General features: G+C 47.1%; 1 protein-coding gene across 6 annotated transcripts; it reads left to right on the top strand.

Moving 5' to 3' along the window:
- Positions 1-23,061, top strand: LOC105888639 (meiosis regulator and mRNA stability factor 1). Of its 6 annotated transcripts, none has more exons than XM_031563587.2 (27): positions 1-357; positions 1,172-1,384; positions 1,826-2,635; positions 2,965-3,139; positions 3,503-3,717; positions 4,300-4,417; positions 4,658-4,830; positions 6,117-6,650; positions 7,272-7,423; positions 7,792-7,932; positions 8,314-8,503; positions 9,746-9,924; positions 10,120-10,200; positions 10,294-10,530; positions 10,889-11,008; positions 11,159-11,358; positions 11,905-12,125; positions 12,393-12,535; positions 12,973-13,106; positions 14,576-14,778; positions 15,154-15,381; positions 15,701-15,988; positions 16,828-17,058; positions 17,831-17,891; positions 18,601-18,705; positions 18,863-19,030; positions 19,434-23,061. In XM_031563587.2, exons 2-27 carry the CDS (start codon positions 1,229-1,231, stop codon positions 19,685-19,687), a joined length of 5,517 nt encoding a protein of 1,838 aa, XP_031419447.1. In that variant the 5' UTR covers positions 1-357; positions 1,172-1,228; the 3' UTR covers positions 19,688-23,061. The 6 variants fall into 6 exon arrangements, with proteins under 6 accessions (XP_031419447.1, XP_031419446.1, XP_031419444.1 ...); XM_031563586.2 differs by having other exon boundaries at positions 2-357; positions 7,756-7,932; positions 11,159-11,340; XM_031563584.2 differs by having other exon boundaries at positions 3-345; positions 7,756-7,932.
- Positions 23,062-23,568: the final 507 nt, after the last annotated feature.

Genomic DNA, 23,568 nt, shown 5'->3' with positions numbered 1-23,568 from the left:
AGTAAATATCCAACCAAAAATGCCAATGAATAAATGCATTAAAAGGTTCAGTATTCTCTCAGAATTGAGTTATGCATTTTTATTTTTTTTTGGCGTAAGTATTTTGGCTCAATATTCACGCTTTTGCCCATTCAAATGGACAAACAGTTCATGTAAATGTAAGCAATGAAGATATTACAGTGGATGTTGCTCTGATGGTACTAGCCTGAAATTCCAGACGTTTGCTAATTTGCGACAGCTGCTGCAAGGTTTGTGGTGTGTGAAAAAGGTCGGGTTACCAAGGGAACTGTGGTGGTCTTAGCGCGAGCTTGCACAGAGCAGGCGAGGTGGAAGGATGGAACACAGGTAACATAATAGGTAACTTAAATGCTCGGTTTTGTAGTAAACAACATGTGGTGTTTTGTGTGTGGCATCGGTTCGTTCCTTGTCAATGGGGTTATGTTAAGTAACTGACATTAACTACCCCCTTATCAGTGCACAATACAGATGATGTAAGCGCTGGTGTTTACCAACAGTAAGCTAACGCTAGCTCAATTGTATAACGTTATCCAATGGAGTTTTGCTGGTTGCTAGTGGATAGTTTAGCTTCCCTCTCCGCTAATGTCTAATGATATTCAGCCTCAGGTTTGGTAAGTAAACAGGATACCATTTTATCATCAGCTACAGATAGCAAACCTTAAATGATTTTGTGGTTGGTTGCCAAAATGAATCATAGAAGATGAGATGACAAAGAGAGAACGTTAACCAAACCGTGAACTCTTGCGAAATATCGACACTATTGTTCAGTGCTCATAGTTTGTACACGTCCTAACCAATAACAAAGAAGCGCAAGATAACGAATACCAACCACGTTCATAACAGTATACAATAGTAAGGACATTTTTTTTCTCCAATTACTTCACTACCCTGACCACTTCAACAGGCTAATGTTAAGCTAGTTTATCAGTGTTGCTAGCGAGCTAGCTTGGTTAGCTAACGTTAATAAGGTAATTTGAGAGACTACATTTACTGACTGATGTGGTAATCAAGTAAGTTATGCTGTGAGTTCCATATCATGCTAGAGGTTGACGTTACTTAGTCAACTTGGGCTATCCACCGTAATGTGTGGATTACTGGGGAGCTAGCTTGCTTACTTGCTAATATAAACAAAGAGTTTCGTTTTCCCTCGCAGAAAGCATGAACGACGAGAGTTTTGAGAGAATGGTGAGACACCCGTGTAGGAAGCAAAATGGAAGAACTGGGGAAGGAAAGGTCGATATGCAGCGCTAGATCCTTCTCATGGCTCGAGCCACCAGAAAATGTAAAGGTAACATTAGCCCCGCCATCCAAGTTTTGGAAACTCTCCGATTGCTTCTCTTCAACTGTCCCTACTACAGCAAACCAGGTGAGACCACTAGTCTTGACTACCGTTCATTGTGTTGCGTGCGTATGTACGAGATGAATTTAGCGATATTCTTACGAGGGGAAAGCTATGTTTACGAATCCCGGCCAGGCAGCAAGTTTTTGCCTTACTGTTTTCACAGATATGTATTCATGTTGGGTAAAGACAATTATATATCACCTACTTTTCTATCACCTGGGCACCGTAGTTGACCCCACTACCCTGACTAATAACAAAGCATATGGTGTCAAATAAAGGCGCTGATCTTGCAGTCGTTAATGTTCATGCTTAATTTAGCATTATTGTACAATTTCCTGTTTATATAAATAGGCAATTAGATTTGACATTTTGTTTTAAAACAATTAGTAGTTCTGCCTCTAGATTTCTAAATATGAGACAGCGTGTTGATCTTCCTCCGTTGGGTTTTCCCTCTCTTCCACACAGAACAATTACATGGACAGTCAACCGCCTGTGTTGGAGCTGAAAGATGTGCCCCCGCCTCCGCTGCCTGCTGCCTCCCAGCCTTTTCCGCTCGCCCCCCTTCCGCCCCCCTGCCTCCCCTCGCGAGGCTCCCTAGCCCCTCCACTACAGCCGGGTAGCCCCAAAGTAAGCACCTGTTCCCAGTGCGAGGCCAGCCTGCACCCCCAGTCCGGCCTTGACCTGCTGGGGAGCCAGGCTCGTGGGTTTGGAGATCTGTGCGGTGGAGGTAGTAGCATTACTGGTGGTGCTGGTGGTGGTTCTATTCTCTTCTCCAAACCCTTAGGCGCTGCTCATGCCTGGGCCGCATGCCAGGCAGCCTCCTCTTCGTCCAACACCTCCACGTCCGCTCCCTCCTCCTCCTCCTCCTCCTCCACAGTCCCTCATCACCTATCTCTCTTATCCGGGCACGCTGGGCAGGTGCCGTCCTCCCTCCCTTCAGTGGCCACCTCCCAGCCCGTGGCCTCCCTCTCCCAGCTCCCCTGCTGCTCGGGGCTCCTGAAGCCCCTTCACGCCCCCACCTGCCCCCAGCTTTCCCAGGCCTACGGGCAGCCCATGTACGGGTCGTGCCCTGCAGCCCCGTCCTCTGGGTACTACCGCTACGGCGGGGAGCTCGGCTCCGGGACGGCAGGGAAGCAGCCTCAGCACCCGCACCATCACCATCACGGTGGCCTCTCCACCTCACCAGCACCCGTCTGCTCACACCCTTTGCACCACGGTATCAAGCGCACAGTTTGTCTGAAAGGGGTGCACTACTGCCAGGATTGTCTGAGCAAGGTTGGTTGAACTAATGTTTTTAGTATAAGAGACACTTACCAGCAGAAAGTCAGCTTGGGTTGTTTTTATCCCCAGATGCAGGCCCACAGTTTTTCACCTATGGTAAACCACCAGAGCGTAATCGTGTGTAATGTGTAATTACATGTTGGTGCCATCATCGGTTTTCCTTTCATCAATTAAGCCTTGTGCATTTGTTATATAAATATTTTAATTTCCTTAGAGCTGAGGGAAGTAGAGTGTCATCAGAGTGTAATGTCTTTAGAAAAGGACCTTGTAGGCAGTAGGCAGGTGATATGTGTTTTGATTTTATGTTGTCTGAACACTTTCAGCCTGCTCAAGGTTTGGTCTCGGAGCCAGCTAAACTCTGGCCCAACATCCCCCCTCCTCACGCCCAGTCCGCCCCCATCCCCGTGCCCATGTGCAACGGCTGTGGTGTGACCGGAGCCTCCACAGACGGCCTGCTGCTCCTTGGGTCCAGCCTGGGCAAAACCAGCCAAAAATACGGTCAGTGTTTATCGACTCAGGGAGTTTGTTGGGTGTCAAATTTGTCCTGGTTACTGGTCCAGACAGTCTATAAGTCTTTTGAAAACGTGTTTGACATATATAAACTCAACTCGACGTACCTGGAATGTAAGGTATTTGATTTGAGTGAAAATGATCTATGCCTTCATTGGCTTGAGCTTCAATTGAGAGCTGATTCTTGCCTTTTAGAATTGGGTTTTAGTTCTCTCTCTCTCTCTGTGTGTGTGTGTGTGTGTGTGTGTGTGTGTGTGTGTGTGTGTGTGTGTGTGTGTGTGTGTGTGTGTGTGTGTGTGTGTGTGTGTGTGTGTGTGTGTGTGTGTGTGTGTGTGTGTGTGTGTGTTGCAGGTTCACCAGACAGTGGCACCCAGGAGAGCCTGCCCCCGGTGGGCGTGTTCTGGGACATAGAGAACTGCTCGGTGCCCACTGGGCGCTCGGCTGCCAGTGTGGTCCAGAGGCTCCGTGCACGCTTCTTCCCCGGGCACCGCGAGGCTGAGTTCATCTGTGTGTGTGACATCAGCAAGGAGAACAAGGATGTCATCCAGGAGCTGAACAACTGCCAGGTACACTTTTTTTAAAGTGGATAACCCTCATAGTTTTCAATGAAGGAAAACACTAATTTCTAAGTTAATTGCGATGGAAGAATCTTGAAGATGAGTAGAGGAAATCTTCGTTTAGAATTTAGATAAACTCAAACACATCCAGCAAAAACTTAAACATTTCATTACCAGTTGGGACCCAGCTGTCAGGCAGAGTCCCCAAATAGACAACACACACAGCCTACTATTCGGTGATCACACAACTTGTTTTCAATGGAAAGTAACTGTTTGGCAGTGAGGCCTGGTGTTGTGAGACAGTGCCTGAGGAGCAGAGTTACTCAAGGACAGGCAAAGTTTAGAGGGAGGGGGAGCAGGTGCAGCCTTATCTCTCGACTGCGGAATGCTCCAGTACAGGACAACATCTTTAACCCGTAAGAGATGACGTCAGTGGTAATCTTTCCATTACAACTGATGTAAGTTTGCAGTCTCAACGTTAGAACTTTGAGTGATTTTGAGTCAGCCAAAACAGAATGTCGTTTTGTGGGTTTGGCCGACCATCAGGCATTTTATTAAATTAATCCAATTGGTTTTATCTTGTGCTCCCAGGTCACTGTGGCCCACATCAACGCTACAGCAAAGAATGCCGCTGACGACAAGCTGCGCCAGAGCCTGAGGCGCTTCGCCGACACTCACACCGCCCCCGCCACCGTGGTGCTGGTCTCCTGTGAGTAGCCCGTTTTAGTGTGGCCCTTGGGCCTGCGTCCACTCAGAATGTCCCTGAGGACTTCTGGCTTTATCTCTTCCATGCCCCCCGCCACCCCCCTGCCCCGATGTGACTAAATATGCATACAGCCAGTTTCATTTGTCTTGGTTTCAGTTCTGGCCCTTCTAAGGTCAGGTTGAAGTTATGTAGGCTGAATTTGACAAGAAACGTGAGTTCTGTGCTTCGTGTTGTCATTCACAGCCGACGTCAACTTTGCCAGTGAGCTGAGTGACCTTCGCCATCGCCATGGTTTCCAGGTGATCCTGGTACACAAGAACCAGGTGTCCGGCGCTCTGCTCCAGCACGCACATCGCCATGTGGCCTTCGAGGAGTTCCTGTCTGGCCTGCCGCCAAGGATGCCGTTGAAATCTCAGGTAGGACCACAGAGCCCTGTAGTGCGTTCACCAAATAACAACAAGATTACATTTCACTCTGTTACCTTTTGGGGGGGGGGGGTTCTTACATTTGGTTAATTAGTTAAGGTGTACAGACCGAAATACAACCTTACCGCAGTTCCATTGAGCATGTTGTAGGTCTTGTTTGAAATGAGCTCTTGCCTTCAGGGAAACCTGAGTGTGATGTGCCGTGTCCCTGAATAGTGTGTGTGTGTGTGTGTGTGTGTCATGCCCTGTGTGATGCTGAAAGGCCTTTTTACTACAGTAATCATCCAAGGGAACCCCCTTCAGCTCTGCATGGGGTGTTTTACACTAACCCCAAACCACCACACTGGCAGAGCGTAACGTAGGCCCATGTTGCTAACTGTCAGCAAAGAGAACGCTTATTTGCATGTAGATGCAGCCAAGTGTGACAGAAACCTGAAATGCAGTACAGTGCATCTTCATGAGTGCCTCACTAGCTGACGAACACACACGGCCATCACACTTGCACACGTGTGTGTGTGTATATACACACAAGTGATGCACCAAGTAACTGACTGTTTTGTTTTTTTAATTTATTTATTTATTTATTCATTGCTGAAACTAAATGCCATTAACTTTAAGCAAGCTTTTTACATATTAGTTTTACTGATTAAGGCCAGTCTGGTGTTTTTAATGTCAATGCCTTCAGTTCAGGTTGGCTAACCCCTTTTATCATGTGAACTTAGATGCCGCATACCAACTAGGTGTCTTCTTATGATTGTATCTTTTAGTGTAGAGAACTGTTTTAATTGGCACAGTAGAACCGAACAGCACATGATTGTGTTGTTCTGTGCGCTTAAGTATGATTTGGTAATGTAGATTAAGGCCAGCATGATAGTCCTATTCTGCTAGCATTGTCCTACACCAGCAGAGGGCAGCTTGCTATTAACTGAACAGCATGCAGCTGGTACTGATTGCCTTAAAGCGCAGCAAGATACAAACCTAAACACTGGTCACAGTTTGGTCAATAATATATTTGTTAGTCATGTGGCCGAACACAGTTATTGGTATTGTCATTTCTGACTGAAAATATTAGATTCTGTGTATCCCTAATACACACACTTTGTTTAAAATCCGTTAAAAACCAACCATAACGTCAAAAGCTCTTAGTCAGAGCTGTCCTGGTTGAACAACCCTTTGTGTTTGGGCTCTTTGACTGTCATTGTGGAGAAGCAGAACTGACAGCCCAGTTAGCCCCCGCAAACACATCGAGTGGTCCATTTCTCTTTGCCTTCCACCAGCCCGGTTTCAACATTCTGTTTGTCCACAACCTGCCCACCAACCGCGACGGCAAGAGCGTGGCCAACAGGCTGAGGCGCCTGTCGGACAACTGCGGCGGCAAGGTGCTGGGCCTGTCGGCCGGCACGGCTGTCCTGCGCTTCAGCTCCCTGGAGGCGGCAGAGCGCGCCCGCAAGCGCATGGAGAACGAGGACGTCTATGGCTGCCGCATTCACGTCTCGTTCTCCCCTGAGGAAGAGCAGGGAGGAGGAGGAGGAGGAGGAGAAGGAGAGGAGGAGGGAGACAATAATGACGACGACGACGACTCTGTCAGACGTGTCCAGCTGCCCTCTGTCCTCCCCTCCTCGTCCTCCTCCTCCTCGCTGTCCGCTGCACTCTTCCTCCCGGTGGAGAAGCCCCGCTCCCCCCGCCGGCCCCGCCGCGCCGGTGCTGGAGCCCATATCCGGCCGTGCCAGGTGGCCAGCTACACCGTGCCCGAGCGGCCCTACAGCCCCAGGAAAGGCGGCGGTCCGCATGCTGCCAGCAGGCCCACTCAGGTCAGCATGCCCGTGACGCCCGCATGCCCGCGGCGCTTCGCATGCCTGCCCCCGTCTGCCCTCATGCTCTACTCATACCTACCTGTGCTTGCTTGCTCCTCTGCCAACCTTCATCATCATCATCAGCATCCTCATCCTTATTCATTTGCCATTTGCCCTGCTCCTTGGCCTAACTCCTCCTTGCTCCTTCTAGCTTGTAGAAGACTCCTGTCTCCTGTCCTGCATTGGCATGCTGCTTGCTAACCCTTGTGCTAACCCTTGGCTAACAGATGGCGCCAGATAGCGGGAGTGGGTTGGAAAATGGGAGATGACTAATACTTAGTATTCAACATGCATGCAGTTAAATTGACGGATAGGATGGACTAACATATCTGTACTGTGACATACATATGTCCTTTATGTATATAACCCTTTTAAAGCAAACCCTTTACCCAACTTCAGTGAATTCAGATGATGGTTTTCCATGTCCTAGATTTCCCTGTTTTCCTCCCATCTCCGCTATTTTCATCCATCATTTCCCTGCTTGCAGCTTGTCTTTTCATACCAGATAGTGCTGGTGTTGGAAGCTTGCTTGACCTTTTGACCTTTTTAACATGTGATGTGGCTGTCCTCTTGGCTCAGGAGCTAGGCCCTGCGGAGACCAAGCCCCGGATGGGCTTCCTGTCGGACAAAGGACGCACCTCCTCCGCCTCACCCCACAGCAACGGGGAGACGACCCTCCAGAACCACCAGAGAGCCGGCCTGGCAGGAGACGCTCCGTACCGCGGCAAGAGGTAGCCAATTATACATGAAGGATCTGGCCATCTGCCTAATGAAAAAGTGTAACCGTAACCATTTGGTGGCTTCAGTCAGTGAGAGTCCTAAACACCTTTTTGTAGTGATTTTATTGCATTAGTTGAATACAATTCTCTTCCAAATGCTTTTGTGTACTTGATCTTGGTGGCGATATTGAATTTTCACCCAGGGGTTCTTTATGCTAGAGTAGAAGCTGTGATCAAATCTAGTGTTCTAAGCATGCCTGTGGATGGATGGTCCACAGGATGGAATGCTACCTGTATGTGAGCGACCGTGACTCAGCCTGTTTCTCTCCTCACTCCTCTGCCAGGAGGGACCTGTCTGGGTCTCCTCACGCCCCTGCCAGGAGGGACTTGTCTGGGGTGCGTAGTGCCACCGACTCCCCCGCGGAGCCCTTCACGGTCAGCACGCCCTCGGCCTTCAGCAAGCTCAGCCTGCAGAGGAGCTTCAGCCCCATGCTGCTCTCCCAGGGCTCCTGGTCCTCACGGTGAGAACCAGCTCTCCACTCTCTCACTGACTCCGCTAGAGTTCAGTACCGCAGGTGGAGGGACACGGGGATGATTAAAGGCTTGTTCTAAACGTTAGCATGGTCATGAGAAGTTTTACATTGACCATTTGTGAGGGTGTGTGTGATACTGGGAGGAGTGACTCTTGTGCTCAGTGCCGATCGGTATGTGTAACGAGATAGTCACGTACGTGTGTCCGCCGCACGGTTATATAAATTTGAATATGTTTGTGTTGTCGATTTTGTTTGTGTTGTGCGCAATGTCTTAGGATTCAATCTATGTAGAGTTTTATGAATGAAGCCCCTGAGAGAGATGCTCTCTAAAGCCTGGTCTGTCCTGTCTCCCCCCCCTCCCTTCTGCAGGAGTGGCTCCCCCTGCCTGTCCAACCGCTCGTCCCCCCTCAGTGCCCCCAGGAGCCCCGGCCCAGACGCCAACGCCTCCGCAGAGCCCTTCTCTGACGGCGCGGACATCCAGGTGTCCAACCTGGACTACCGCATGTCCCGCAAGGAGCTGCAGCAGATCCTGCAGGACACCTTTGCCAAGCATGGGAAGGTAAGGGCACAATACTCCGGTGTCAACAGTCTGAGAGTAGGGTGTTTGTAATATGTATGTATGTGTGTGTAATAAATAAATATATATATATATATATATATATAGGGTGTATATATCGTAGACAGCATTAGACTATTGGTAGGGCTACTCAATTTTGACCAAAAACATAATCATGATTTATTTGTCAATATTGATCACGATCAGATAAATTGTATTTATTTTATTTATTTGTAAAGCAGTTGTGCGCAGACATCTACCGCAACGCTGGACCCTTAGTGCCTTATTTAACAGAATATTTGTGTACTTTTATCAGTAGCAGTGTCCTCACCAGTGCACATTCTAATGTGTGTGTTTATCAGTAGCAGTGTCCTCACCTGTGTGTGTGTGTGTGTGTGTGTGTGTGTGTGTGTGTGTGTGTAGATAGATAGATAGATAGATAGATAGATAGATAGATAGATGGATACTTTATTAATCCCGAAGGAAATTTAGGTCATCCAGTAGCTTATACACTTAACTTAACTCACAAACATACATACAAACAATACACATAGGGAAAAACATGTTCACAGGGAGTGGGGTGTATACAGATATTATACAGATATTACAGTGTGCATTGATTGTGTCAGTGTTGATGTCCACAAGGAAAGTAGTGCAAAGAGTGCAGAGAGATAGTGTTCATGTGCTTGTGTGGATAGTGCAAAGATAGAGTACTTGTGCTTGTGTGTGTGAGGATAGTGCAAAGTGATATAAATAGTAAAGACTGTGCAATGGGCTAGTATAGCCAGTAAAAGAGTAAAAAGATAAAAAGATGGACAGTGGGATGGAAAAATTAAGAGCTGAGAAGAGGAGGGGAGACTGAGGAAGACTCATGCAGAGAAGTCCATCTCCCTCCCCCTCCCCTTCTGTGTGGCATTAAAAAGCTGGATGGCCCTGGGGACAAAGGACTTTCTCAGCCTGTCCGATGAGCATGACAGTGACAGGAGTCTGCCACTGAAAATGCTCCTCTGTCCGTTAATAGTACTGTGAAGTGGGTGGTGGTCATTGTCCAAGATGGTCAGCAGCCTACTCAATGTCCTTTTCTCCGCATACTGTGTGTGTGTGTGTGTGTGTGTGTGTGTGTGTGTGTGTGTGTGTGTGTGTGTGTGTGTGTGTCAGTAGCAGTGTCTTCACCAGTGCACATTCTAATGTGTGTGTTTATCAGTAGCGGTGTCCTCACCAGTGTGTATTCTAATGTGTGTTCAGGTGAAGGGTGTGGAGCTGAGTCCCCACACAGACTACCAGCTGAAGGCCACCATCCAGATGAGCTCCCTGCAGCAGGCCATCGGGGCCATCGGAGCGCTGCACCGCTACAAGATTGGAGGCAAACGCATCCAGGTGTCTCTCCTCACCGGTGCCAACAACAAGTCCCTCACTGTTTTCAGGTAATGGCTCATCTGTGCTCTTGGGTCAGAAAATGCAGTGGGCTTCAAGACCTGAAATGATCGTTGTGTGTTTAGTTTGTGTTTTTGCCTACGTGTATGCACACTTGAGTTTCTTTGCCAAGCTAATGCTTAGAAACTCCTGTTAACCTGTGTTTTGTGCTGCTCACAAAACGTTTTTATCTGTTTTCTCGACAGTTCTGAAATTATCAGTATTCTTCAAGATGCCCCAGCCAGTTGCCTTCCACTCTTCAAATTCACTGAGATCTACGAGAAAAAGTAAGATCCCTCTCCTCCTTTCATATCCCCGTCATACCAACCCCAACTCACCCTTTGACACCCAACACTGCGCCTAACCCCTGGCCTCCTCAGGTTTGGCCATAAGCTGGTGGTGAGCGAGCTGTACCGGCTGCCCGAGGTGGTGGCGGTGCGGGAGCAGGGCGGCGGGCGTCTGGTGTGCCTGCTGCCCAACAGCCAGGCCCGGCAGAGTCCGCTGGGCTCCTCGCAGTCCCACGACGGCTCCTCGGCGAGTGGCAGCCCCGTGGTGTTTGAGGAGCTGGAGTACCACGAGCCAGTCTGCAAGCGCCACTACACCCAGAGCAGCTTCAGGTGGGGAAGCGTCTGTCTGTCTGTCTTTCTGGTGCCCTCTGGGTGGCGCTGTTGCCTCTGTTGCGATGGGTTTTGTTGTTGATATATATTATTTTATCTCGGTGGCTCTGTTGCAAGGGGTTTTGTTGTTGATGCAATAATTTTTTTTTTTATCTGGGTGGCTCTGTTTCAAAGGGTTTTGTTCTTGATGCAAAATGTTTTTATCTGGGTGGCTCTGTTGCCTGTCCTAGTGTTTATGTTTTGAGGGGTTTTGTTGTGTCTGGCCATTTGCTCATGTGGCTGGGGATATAATGTGTGTTCTTTTTACTGTTTGCCTTATTTGAGTGAGTTGGTGTTAAATATTGTCTTTGTTGTGCAGCGAGGCGGACTATGATCCAGACTCCTATAAGATCCCGTTTGTTGTGGTCTCTGTGAAGACACTGGCTGCCCAGGTGCACAGCTTGCTTCAGTCCCACGAGGGCACAATACCACTGCTCAGGTGAGTCCTGCAGGAACTATGTACTTTCACACTCTTCAACTGCAACGGGGATGACCTAATCTTTTAGGCATTTTACATGTGAACCTTTTTGTAATGTTTTTGTGATGTATGTGAGTGAATTGAGGTGTAATTGTTGTCTCTGTGCTCCAGTTTCCCAGAATGCTATGCAACGGAGTTCAGCCCGCTGACGGTGGGAGAGGAGGGCGAGCTGGAGGATGGAGTCCCCCTGGAGCACCTCATCACCTGCATTCCCGGGGTCACTGTCGTCACGGCACAAAACGGCTTCAAGGTCGTCAAGTGGATCCACAATAAGCCACCCCCGCCGAATGCTGGTAAAGAGGCATGTCAGTGTAGGTGTTAAGCTCATTATAATGATGGCAAATACACTTCAGATGATAGTGTGTGTGTGTGTGTGTGTGGGCTGAACGATTTGGGAAAATAATCGAATTGCGAATATTTTTTTTTTTAGACCACTTTGTAATCGCGCACGTTGCGGTTACAAAATCGTGTTTTATCATATCGCGATTTTATCGTAAATGCAATTAATCGTTCAGCCCGTGTGTGTGTGTGTGTGTGTGTGTGTGTCTGTGTCTCTTTGGCTAATAATTCATTCCTGGTACTATCTACACTGGCAAAGGCAGATGGCTGCATTTGAATGGTGTGGGAGGTGTTGCTTTACCACATGCAGTCATGTTACGGCCAACAGCAGATCTGGAGTCACTCTGTTAATTGTAATTCCTTCAGGCCTTCTGTTAAAGACATGATTTCAGTTGTGTGCATCTTCTAAGAACCTGGAGATATTGAGCAGAGACCACCACCCACAAGTTGAATTTATATATACATTTTATTTATCAATTCTCTAAATCTCTCTCTCTCTCCGTCCCTCCCTCTCTCAGACCCGTGGGTGCCGCGCTGCAAGAGCCCGGTGGGGAACCCCCAGCTGATCCAGTTCAGCCGTGAGCTTGTGGACCTGCTGAAGGGCCAGCCCTCCTGCCTCATGCCTCTCAGCAGGTTCATCCCAGCCTACCACCACCACTTCGCCAAGCAGTGCCGCGTCTCCGACTACGGTTACTCCAAACTCCTGGAGCTGCTGGAGGCTGTGCCTCATGTACTACAGGTGAGGCTGTCTCTGTCTCTTCACTCCATTTACACAGAGAGAGATGGAGACAAACAGACTCTTAAGTCACTCACACATGCTCAGCTTCACATAGTATAGCTACTTTAGATTTGTAGCTCAGCCTTAGGATGGCATTGTTATCCAAAGCTTTGAGTTGACTCCCATGTGTGTCTTAAATATTTCAGTTGACTCCAGATTCACTGGAATTTGGAGGCTTGAGCCTTCTTTAGGAGCTTTTGTTTCATCCTGTTTTGTGTTCCTGCACAGATTCTGGGCCTTGGTTCTAAGCGTCTGCTGACCCTGACCCACCGCTCTCAGGTGAAGCGCTTTACCCAGGACCTGCTCAAGCTGCTCAAGTTCCAGGCCAGCAAGCAGGTGGTCATCCGGGACTTCATGCAGGCCTACCACTGGTCAGTACAACTCTGGTGCTCATCCTATAATGCTGCCATAGAATAAATAGAATCTGAACCATCTTTGTTATGCTGGCTGTTTTTTGTAAAGGCCAGGTAGCTTGAGTTTGGATCCAGATTGTGTTTCCTTACTCTGTGTGTTTTATGGATGGAGAGCAAATCAATGATGTTTGCTAGGAGGGGAAAATGTTTTCAGTATTATTTTGCCATCTCTGCTGGTGCAGCTCTCACAGATTTAATGCTGAACTATCCCTATACTTCGTCTGGTATCTCATGTCTTTCCAAAGGCCTGAATGTCTCATTTGATCATGTTGCACCATGCATATCTAATAGCGGTTAAACCTGTGACAAGAAGTCCTACAGACACATGTCAAATCTATAGCACCCAGATACACCAGATACAACAGTGCATGAATGGATGTGTCTGTGTGCCACAGGTGCTTCTCGAGAGACTGGAGTGTGATTGACTACGGCATGTGTGACCTAATGGACCTCCTCACGGAAATTCCCGACACGACAATCACCATCACACAGCAGGATGACGACATGGTCATCTCTGTGCCCAAGAGAGGTGAGAACCCCCTCAACACACACACTCACACGGAAACTTTCGGGAGTTTTACAAGATGAGTACGTTTTAACACTGCTGACCGACATGGTCGAAATATCGCACTTTTTGGCTGTTCAGAATTAAATATCAAAACTATATTTTAAGATTTGCTGCCTAACTAAGTGAAGGGATTTTAAGATTTTAAACGGTCCAACACAGCCTAACAACCTGACGAAAGCCAGCTAAAAGGTGCACGTTACACCTTTAGCTATATAGCACATTTTAGCCACCTGGCTTGTTAGAAAGTAACCTAACGTCAACACTCACCAACTTGCAAGGCAGTATGAAGGTAATTGAATTCAATGGAAAGAATAACATTAACGTTAGCTTACAATTGAACAAACTCCAAATATCTTAGAAGGTGTAAGGGCTGTCCACGCTGCCAATAATAACTATAAGGACAACAATAAGCGTCCACACTGACCAACTAAGTTAAACCTCTCAGAAATATATTTCATGTTTTCATGTGACGCTTAAAATGTGATGTTTTTTTTTTTATCGTTCACACAATCGCTCTGAAAGTGATAACGTTACTCAATAGTATCGTTCTTCATGTCATTATTGTTATATTATGTGGTGTGGAGGTTACTATTGTTATGAGCTAAATCGATATTTAAAACTGCTATTATTGTTATCGCTGGCAGTTTGCCATGACTAGGGTATGTGGTTAAATTTAGGCAAACTTTTAGGTAGTATTCCAGTTAATAGAGGCTGTCCTCTTCTGGTAGAGCTGCAACTTTTGTTATTATTAACATAGCGTTAATTAAGCAATTCCCAATGTTAAGCAACCTATGTTAATGCCTGTGTGTTAATGCCTGTGTGTTAATGTCTGTGTGTTGGTCTGTGTGTTAATGTCTGTGTTAATGCCTGTGTGTTAAGGTGTGTGTGTTAATGCCTGTGTGTTGGTGTGTGTGTTAATGTCTGTGTTAATGCCTGTGTGTTAATGCCTGTGTGTTGGTGTGTGTGTGTGTGTTAATGCCTGTGTGTTGGTGTGTGTGTGTGTGTGTGTGTTAATGCCTGTGTGTTGGTCTGTGTGTTAATGCCTGTGTGTTGGTGTGTGTGTGTGTGTTAATGCCTGTGTGTTGGTGTGTGTGTTAACGCCTGTGTGTTGGTGTGTGTGTGTTAATGCCGGTGTGTTGGTCTGTGTGTTAATGCCTGTGTGTTGGTATGTGTGTGTGTTAATGCCTGTGTGTTGGTCTGTGTGTTAATGCCTGTGTGTTGGTGTGTGTTAATGTCTGTGTGTTAATGCCTGTGTGTGTGTGTGTGTGTGTGTGTGTGTGTGTGTTAATGCCTGTGTGTTGTGGTGTGTGTGTGTGTTAATGCCTGTGTGTTGTGGTGTGTGTGTGTGTGTGTGTGTGTTAATGCCTGTGTGTTGGTGTGTGTGTGTTAATGCCTGTGTGTTGGTGTGTGTGTCCCTCCTCTCCCTCCAGAGCGCACGGCGGAGGAGCAGGAGCGCACCAGGCAGTTTGCCAAAGAGGTGGTGGACCTGCTGCGCCACCAGCCCCACTTCCGCATGGCCTTCAGCAAGTTCATCCCCACCTACCACCACCACTTCGGCCGCCAGTGCAAGCTCACCCACTACGGCTTCACCAAGCTGGTGGAGCTCTTCGAGGCCATCCCTGATGTGCTGATGGTGCGTGGGCGAGTGTTGCCTTTTGAGAGAGAGAGGGAGAGAGAAAGGGGGAGAGGGATGGAAAAGGAGTTTGTGTTTGTGTGTGAGAGAATATCGACAGATTGGTTTTGACGTTTCATCGACCGTAGTTCTCTGTCTGAAAGCAAACATAACTTTTTAAGTAACCAATATTGAACTCAGACATGGAAGAATTTCAAATAAATTCACATTTGGCCTTGTGGGTGGAAATCGGCACCGAAATGCAGCAGCCTTGTAGTAGTGGTTGTTCTCCTATCTGTCCCACATTCTACACTCTAACTTTGGTCTCTGTCTCTGTCTCTGTCTCTGTCTCTGTCTCTGTCTCTGTCTCTCTCTCGTGTGTGTTCTCTCCCTCAGGTGCTTGAGTGTGGGGAGGAGAAGGTGCTGTGCCTGACGGAGGTGGAGCGCGTGAAGGCGCTGGCGGCGCAGCTGGTGAAGCTGCTGCGGGCGCAGAGGGACTGCCGTCTGCCCGTGCAGCAGCTGCTGGCCGAATACAGCAAGACCTTCGGCTACGGCCTCCGCCTGCAGGACTACGACGCCAACTCCTTGCCCGAGCTGCTGGCCAAGCTCTGCCATGTGGTTAAGGTAATGGCATCCACAGACCATTTAGTCCATCCTTGTGTGTGTGTGTGTGTGTGTGTGTGTGTGTGTGTGTGTGTGTGTGTGTGTGTGTGTGTGTGTGTGTGTGTGTGTGTGTGTGTGTGTGTGTGTGTGTGTGTGTGTGTGTGTGTGTGTGTGTGTGTGTGTGTGTGTGTGTGTGTGTGTGTTAATTATTTATATATAAATAAATAAATGGATAATTACAGATACTGTTAACACCCTGTGGCTTTGCCAGTAAATTACAAACATCCTGCTGTTTTATGTCTTGGCATCAGTGTGAATGAACCTCCTCTTACCCCCTCAGGTGGTGGATGGTGCCGAGGGCCGCGAGGTGCAGCTGATCAACAGGAAGTCTCTGCGGGCGCTGACCTCCCAGCTGCTGACGCTGCTGATGGGGCCGGCCCCAGGCTCAGCCCCCCCGCCCCAGAGGCAGGGCAAGGGGGACGGGGCGGGAGGGCAGGAGCCGGCCTGGCCCGACGTGGAGCAGCTCCAGCAGCGGTACGAGGCCGCGCACAGCGCCCCCCTCAAGCCCTGCGAGTACGGCTTCCTGTCCCTCAGCGAGCTGCTCAAGAGCCTGCCCTTCCTGGTGGAGGTAGGTGCTGCACTGGGAGACCGGGAGTCTTAGAGAATCTGATTGTGTCAGTGTTGGAGGATTGGTGTTGTGATGGGGCCAGAGGAAGATGGAGGGTGAAGAATAGGATCTCCAGTGATATTTCAGTCATGTCATTTAGAGATGTACAGATCCACCTTTTTTTTCAAGTTCCAATTCGATTTCGATAGCTACATTTGGAAAACTGCTGATATTGACACCAGAGCTCTTTTCTCTTGAATGTTGTTGGTGGTGTTGGTAAGGTTACATGAGACTAGTTAAACCACACATTACATTTAAATGTATTCCAAAGCAGTTTATTTTGAATCAGAAGTTGCTTACCATTCCTGGCTTTACTTCACTGATATTCTACTCACACATTGTTGAAGGGTTTCTTGTGTGAGTAGAATATCGGCGAACTTTCGAAGGGATTTTTATTTTGTTCTCCGAATCTTTTTAGTTTTAAGAGTTATGAGCACATGACCAGAATGATCTAACCATGTCTATAAGAAGGCAAAGAGATCAGCCTCATAAATGTTATGGTGCTAAGACTGAAAAGGTATTTCAGTTTTAGGGCTTTCAGGATACTAATCAAAGTTGTGCTATAGTATTATTTCTTATGCAAAATCAGTTTCAGATCTTTACCAGATACCAGAAGAATGGCTTGGCTTTGTGCTTCTAAAGAATTCTTAAAACCTTTACATGTATATTTCTAAATGATTGTTGAAACCCTGAGGTGGGGGCGTTTTTATAAAGAAAACGGAGATGTGTTGGTGAGGTCAGAGGTCGTATGGGGGTTGAAGTACTTCAGTGTCTGACCTCGCTGCCTTTGTCTGCTGCAGCTGTACGAGGTTGAAGAGGGGGATGGCGAGTGTGGCGGTAGGGAGCGGGTGAGGCTGACGCGCCTCTACCAGTTTGCCTGCCGCGTGCGCGCGCTCCTGCACACCTACCACTACCACCAGATCTTCCTGAGCGAGTTCCCCAGCGCCTTCAGCAAGTACACGGGCCTCAGCCTGCAGTGTCGCACGTACGGCTACGGCACACTGGACGAGCTGCTGGCCGCCATCCCTCAGGTACAGTCTCACTCTGTAAAACACACGCACGCACACACCAAACGCGTTTTTAAAACGGCAGACGCTTCAAAAACGCCTTGGCAAAACATTTGCAGGATCACCAGGCTGTTTTGCCCGGCGCCTAGGAAGCGGAGCTGCGTGCGCAACCTGCCTGGGCCGAGTGTGACTTTGATGAGCGGTGCGCCTCCGCACCTTGCGCTGGAAAGTTGAGAATAGTTCAACTTTTAAGCGCATCTAAAAAACGCCAGAAAGACGCAACGCGTGGCGGAGAAAAGGCGCACACGCAAGGCGCGCCATACCATAGGAAACAATGCATTTGCTAGCGTCCCGTTTTTAAAAAACGCGTTTGTGTTTCGGCCCACACTCTGTAAAACACACACACACACACACACTCTGTAAAACACACACACAAACTCACTCACTCTGTAAAATACACACACACACTCGCTCTGTAAAACACACCACACATATTCCTAGACTCATAGCTCCAATAAACTATGCAGGGGATTTGGCTGCATGCTAAGCAAGCATGTTTTAAAAGGATGTCTGCTTGCAGCTAGTGCTATACTAAAACAATGTCGGGCTGGTCTTGCATCTACCCTCGGCTTTCTGCCACCCTGACAATTTCCATTGCACATTAGCCCTCATTGTGGTGATGTGGGAACCTGAGTTGATTTGAAGCAAAAGCGATGTAGTCTATACAATACTAGTGTGTTTGATAACAGATATGAAGGCTATATCCACACGTGACCGGTGTATTCTCTGTGAGTAGGTCATCTGGATCAAAGGCCACGGACACAAGAAGATCATTGTGCTGAAGAATGAGATGAAAGGTATGGGCTGTTTTTAAAACTCTTTTGGCGTGTGGTGAAGTCCAGTCATTCCTTTGAATTACTAGACTGTCCTTTTCTTAAGTGTCTGACCGATTTGTAGACATATTAACTGTATTATCTGACTGGCTCAGCTTAGGGCTGGGTGATGTCGACCAAAAATCAGATCCCGGCATTTTTTTCGCTGGCTGAATACTGATGCACGAAATGGGCTGACTGTTCAGTTGAGATGTCACAAGCACTTTTATTAAAACAGTGTGACTGTGGTCAGAATGAGATGCAAAGACCGGGTTTCCTTCACTGTTTGGCAATATACAGATGCAAAACATGTAGGAAAAAATATATAACCTCCATAGCCTACATTAAAATAAAAAGCCGTTACAGTGAATTAAAGAACATTCTTTGCCACTATGTGGTCTGGAGGGACCACGGCAGACGCAGAGGGAGAGTGGGGTTGGGGTTTTGCAGAGAGAGAGCTGCTAACACTGGCATGGCTTTACGGAAGAAGCGCGTTATGTAAAAAATCAAACTATATCCGCATAAACGGTATTGTCCCCTCCTGTGGACAAACAGCAAGTGACCGTTACTTCCCTAAGTGTTAAGTGTTAAGGACAATCTGACCACAATCTGGCAAACATTAGGTAGTGTTCATTTAGTTGTGAAAAGGCCTTGGGACAGTAAATAATTTGGTGTTTGTGTGTGTGTCCCACAGTACGGAACAGCTCAGCCCCTGGAGACAGTCCTGGCCCGGAGGGTGACAGAGTAAGGGCAGACAGCCAGAGCTCCAGCAGTGCCAAATCAGGGAACCAGAGTCCAGGTACACGCGTGTACACACACACTCGCACACTCACACACTCAGACACGTTTGAGGCCACTGAAAGATGGCCTCTTATTGACTCAGCCATTGACTGCTGTCCTCCATTTCCTGTGGCTGTAAGTGCGTTGACGTCTCCCTGCTGTGCTCCGTCCCCCAGGGTGCGACCCGGAGCTGCTGTGCCTGGGCTCGGGCTCCCCGGTGGACCTGCTGTGTGGACCCGTCCCCTCCTGCCTGCCCTCCCCCCAGCTGCACCCCGACCCTGTGCCCCTGCAGCCTGCTGACCTCATCCACTTTGAAGAGAAGGACCACAACGACCTGCAGACAGGTGAGGCCACACACACACACCCCACACACACACACACACACACACACACACACTCACTACACACACACTCAAACTCACGATTGAGCTCAGTTTGTAGATGATGCCTTGAAGGTTCCACTAGCTTGTTTCTTAAAAGAATGGGAGTACTGCAGGGTCTTTCTGCTCTACTTCAGAGTATAAAGCTCTACTTTGATGTACTGTTTGGATTTTTCTTTTAGCTAGTATTGTGCTTTCAATCTGAACACAGCTTAAAGCTTAGTCATGAAGGGTGCTTTTATTTTGTATGTCAGCTTTGGTTAACAGTGAACTAGATGACTGAGCCACCACCACTACCAGTTCCCAGTTAGTTTCGTACCTGTAGGTTGACCGTCTTCTTTTCCTTTCTGTGGTGCTTGGTCAACAGAAGCAGCTAGCTCAGAGGAAGTCCCTTGGTCTTCAGCTTCTGCTCCGAGTGCTTGTGACGACTCCAGCAGCCAGGATGGTGCCAACTCCGACACCAGCATCACCACCACCCTGGCGGCCACGGCCGCCGCCGCCCTGGAGCCCCAATCACCGCTCCTCGCCGCTCCTGTGACGGACAGCCCCAGCAAGCGCACGCCTCGCACCCGGGTCAAACTGGCCGCCAACTTCTCCTTCACCCCCGCCACTACGGCGTGACTCTCTCATCCCTCCCCCTAAGTCCACCATCCACCCCTTTCCAGATGGTACCCCCCGCATTTAAGCTAGTTTTCCACCGTGCCATTTTTCTTTCTCGTGTTATTTATTCCTCTTCCATCCGCAGTGGTCTTGGGCATTCTGCAATCGGCTCTCTACCAAGTCGTGTCTGTCTTTGTATTTCACTGAAAGCAGCATTGCAGTATTTTGTTTTCTATTTTTCTACAGGATAATTAAGTGTAGTAGATGAAAAGGATGGAAGATATTTATTCTGTGCTCGGAGCAATTATTTTCAAGGAAATTGTGTCTTGATAGACTTTGCATGAAATGTTCCACAAAAAAAAAAAGAAAGCAGACATTCTGTCACTTATAGTTGGTTGAAACTGTACAGGGGTACGCCACCTTGGAGCATCAAAGGATTAGATTCATTTCACTAATTAAGTGTCTTCTTAATTTCTGTCATCGAGTGTCATTTACCCTAAAGATCTTACAGCAGATGAGCCATTTAGAGTTTAAAACACTTCTATTCTTTTAAAGAACTAGCATTTTTTTATGATGACACATGAAGATGATCAGTAAGTTTAAGAATGATTTGAGTAGCATATTTCTGTACGTGTTGTCTCAATCTAGAAATGGCTTACCTGGCCAAAATATGATAGCCTTTTTTTAAATCACATCTGTCGTCCTAACCATGCACATCGCTAGAAAATGTGTTTACATAATGAATGATGGTAGGCACCATCTCAGCCCTTCATGATGTTGACCTGATGTTGTAAAGGATGATGTCCTTGGTTATGAGCAAGGGGGGGTGGAAAGTCCAGGTCATTTTGAAGGGAAACCATTAATTTTGTCAATGGCATTAAGTCATTCATTTCATTTAAGTCTTGTCTAGTGTTTTGCGAAGAGAACAGTTGTTCTGCGAGTTCTGTTTGAGTTCTCTTGTTGAGTTAGACACTTCTGAAGGAAAGAGTGTATAGGTTGTGATTAGACATTATTTAGTGGCGTATATAGTTTTAGATCAGTCCTGAAGATCTGGGTCCTCTCGGCGTCTGTTCGTTGTCAGCATCGCAGACATCATCTCTCAAAACATGCAGGATAATGCCTCTGTTCTGTGTGACGTGTCCGAGCCGTCAAAGAAACTCAAATGGGGTCTGACTTCTCTTTCAATGAAGGTCGCGTCCAGATCCCGGGGAAGGTTTCTGTGAGCGTAGGCTGCACCAGTTTTGATGGACGCAAATCTGACGCTCCTTCGACTGTGCTACGTCTCGCTCCACCTTTATTTTTAATGTGGCCTAAGGTTGGGTAGGTAGAGAGGACAACCAGATATGCACATTGGCGTGCATACATCATCTGACGTGAAACGTTTTTTGTGTTGGTATCTAAAAAGCTGGTGAAGCTGCACTTGGCTATGTAGATAAGTATGTGAGGGTTTTTTTTTTTTTTTTTGTGGTAGTGGTTGTTTTTTGTCGTTCACTTGGTTATGTAGATAAGTATGTGTTGTGCGCTTTTTGTTGTGGTCGTTTGTTTTGTTTTTTTCCGTCTTGTGTAACTCATCCACAGATGACCTAAACGGGAGTTCTGCTAGTCTCGTGCAACCGTTATCTTGTGGAAATGCCAAGGTTGAAGTCTTTGAAACCTTGCGTCCTTGTGTCTTGTTGTTGGTTTTTTGTTGTTCATTTTTGTTCTCTTTTTGTTCTTTAAGTTGTGGTGTTTGAGAGGCTTCCAGCAGGCACCATTTCTGTTGTGGCTGTGCATTCATTCATATCCAGTGAGGCCAGTTTTTCCGGCCGTGGATAAAATGCCAGGCCTTGTTATGTGTACACACCTGGTGGCGTGGCGGGACAATGCGATTGGCTCGAGCGACTCTCGGTGGGACGCACAGAGGCTCACTGGGCAACTGTGGGGACAGCCTGGCTTTTACAATGGCTTGTATCAGCCAGGGAACCATTGAGAAGAACTAGCGAGCAATCCGAGATGATCGCCAGCGTCTGACAGCGTAGGCCGTAGTTTTATTGATGTCTTTTTCTTCTTTTTTTGAGGAGATGTTTCTGTAGAGGGTAGCTGAGATGGGAGACTCGTCCTGCATGTTTTGGGGGGCTGGTTGTCCTGTGAATTGTTTGGGACTGACTTACGACAGGCAAATAGTGATTACTTTACAATGAGTCAGAGTGAATTAATAGGCTTGGATGGCACAGAGGAGAAGGTACACACCAGTTCCAGACTCTAGTGTCATAGTTAAAACAGTGGCCATGTGTTTGTGTTTTAGTTAAAACAGTGGCCTTGTGTGTGTGTTTTTCTAAGACTGGACTGATTTTGAGATCTCCAGTTCCACAGTCCTGTTTTGTAGTTGCCTGTCTGTGTCTTTGGTTTGTTTTTGTTTGTTTGTTTGTTTGTCTTTCATGATTTGTGGGCAGTCGTTCTGGTTAATTCAGCTAGGGTGAATGCTGATGCAATGAAAGTTCTAGAATTTTTTTAAATAATTGTTTTTGTTTTTTTCTAATGCATTATTTAAGCCCAAAGATTTATTTTGGTCAAATAAATCACATGTTAAGATCCTGTTATGACTTAAATGCTGTCCTAAATGATGCTCCATAATGTCTTATTCTTTATATCTTTTTTTTTCTTAACATAGAAACCCCCCCCCCCCTGCACAGTTTTGACCAACTCTGAAGAGTCTTGTTTAGTGCCACCATTTTGAAGTGCAATGTTTTTCTTTACCTATGCACGTTTGCATAGTTTTGAGTCATATATAAATATATACTGTTTAATGTGGCGTTGTTAGGAGGAACACCAGAAAACGAGTGAACCCCTTTTCTGTGGGCCATAGAATATATAATGTTGACCCATTTCAGTGTTGTTCTTGAATCCATCATCACTTAGTTGAGATGGCCTGTGGGTTCATACTTTGGTTTACAAAGTTTGTTTTTGTCCCCTTGTCGTGGGAATCGCCTGTGTCCATTTTGTTTGCAACTTTCGCCCAAGGCATACGTGTCATATCTGTGCTCATTTTTAAAGGCAAGTTTAAGTAAACGGTTCATTCATTTCTTTGTGAAATCGTGTGAACATCAGCACTTCATTATTTTGAGTCATTCTTGAAAATGGAGTTAAGCAAATCTATATTATGTGGCGAGTGCCCAAGACCATGTCCGATCATTACATGAACGCTCCTGGCAGCAGATCCATTCGTTTCAGATTCATTGGGAACCTCTTTAAAGCTGTGTTCAGGAGGGGTGGAATCTCTCACACTGAAATCTCTGACTTCATCCTGACCTCTTCTTCTGAGTTCAGTACCCCCCTCTCCCCAAGGCCATGTTTCTGTTCTTGTATTTGTTTTGAAGGGACCAAATTATGCCAGTTAATAAAGCATTACATAAGCCTCTTGTTGTTATGCCCTTTTGTGTGTGTGTGTGTGTGTGTGTGTGTGTGTGTGTGTGTGTGTGTGTGTTCCCCTGTTATGTATTTGTTTAGTCTTAAATGGTTGTGTTGACCAGCCCGGCCATGCTCTTTAAAACAGGTATATCTCCTAATGGCATCAGTACTGTTTGTATCACAGAGTTTTCAGCCTACAGTTCAGTTAGATCAAGGAGAATCACCTCAAAAATCTGAACTTCACAATACTGCAAGTTTTAGTGTCCTGTAAGTTCTAGTAACAGCTTTTCTTTATGAATGTGGAGTTCTGACCTTTTTCAAATTTTGTGCAAATGTCTGTGAACTCAGATCAGAGGTTCGAAGGTCACCTAGAGGTTGTACTGACATTTCTTTAATCATCAAATGGGTTAGATACCGTGTGCCTTGAGACGGTCCAAACATTTATTTTTTAGTGTTTTAGCAGCCATCGTGTTCACTTGGTATTAAAACATTTCTTGTTCATGTCTCTTACTTTG

Source organism: Clupea harengus, chromosome 26 (genome assembly GCF_900700415.2).
Source record: "Clupea harengus chromosome 26, Ch_v2.0.2, whole genome shotgun sequence".
Lineage (NCBI taxonomy): Eukaryota > Metazoa > Chordata > Actinopteri > Clupeiformes > Clupeidae > Clupea > Clupea harengus.
This window is presented reverse-complemented; position numbering and strand designations above follow the sequence as displayed.

Coding starts and splice junctions, on each gene's coding strand:
- LOC105888639 (XM_031563584.2), top strand. CDS start 1,229: ATGGAAGAACTGGGGAAGGAAAGGTCGATATGCAGCGCTAGATCCTTC. Junction 4,831..6,116: donor GGATGCCGTTGAAATCTCAG/GTAGGACCACAG, acceptor GCCTTCCACCAG/CCCGGTTTCAACATTCTGTT. Junction 14,779..15,153: donor CCATCCCTGATGTGCTGATG/GTGCGTGGGCGA, acceptor TCTCTCCCTCAG/GTGCTTGAGTGTGGGGAGGA.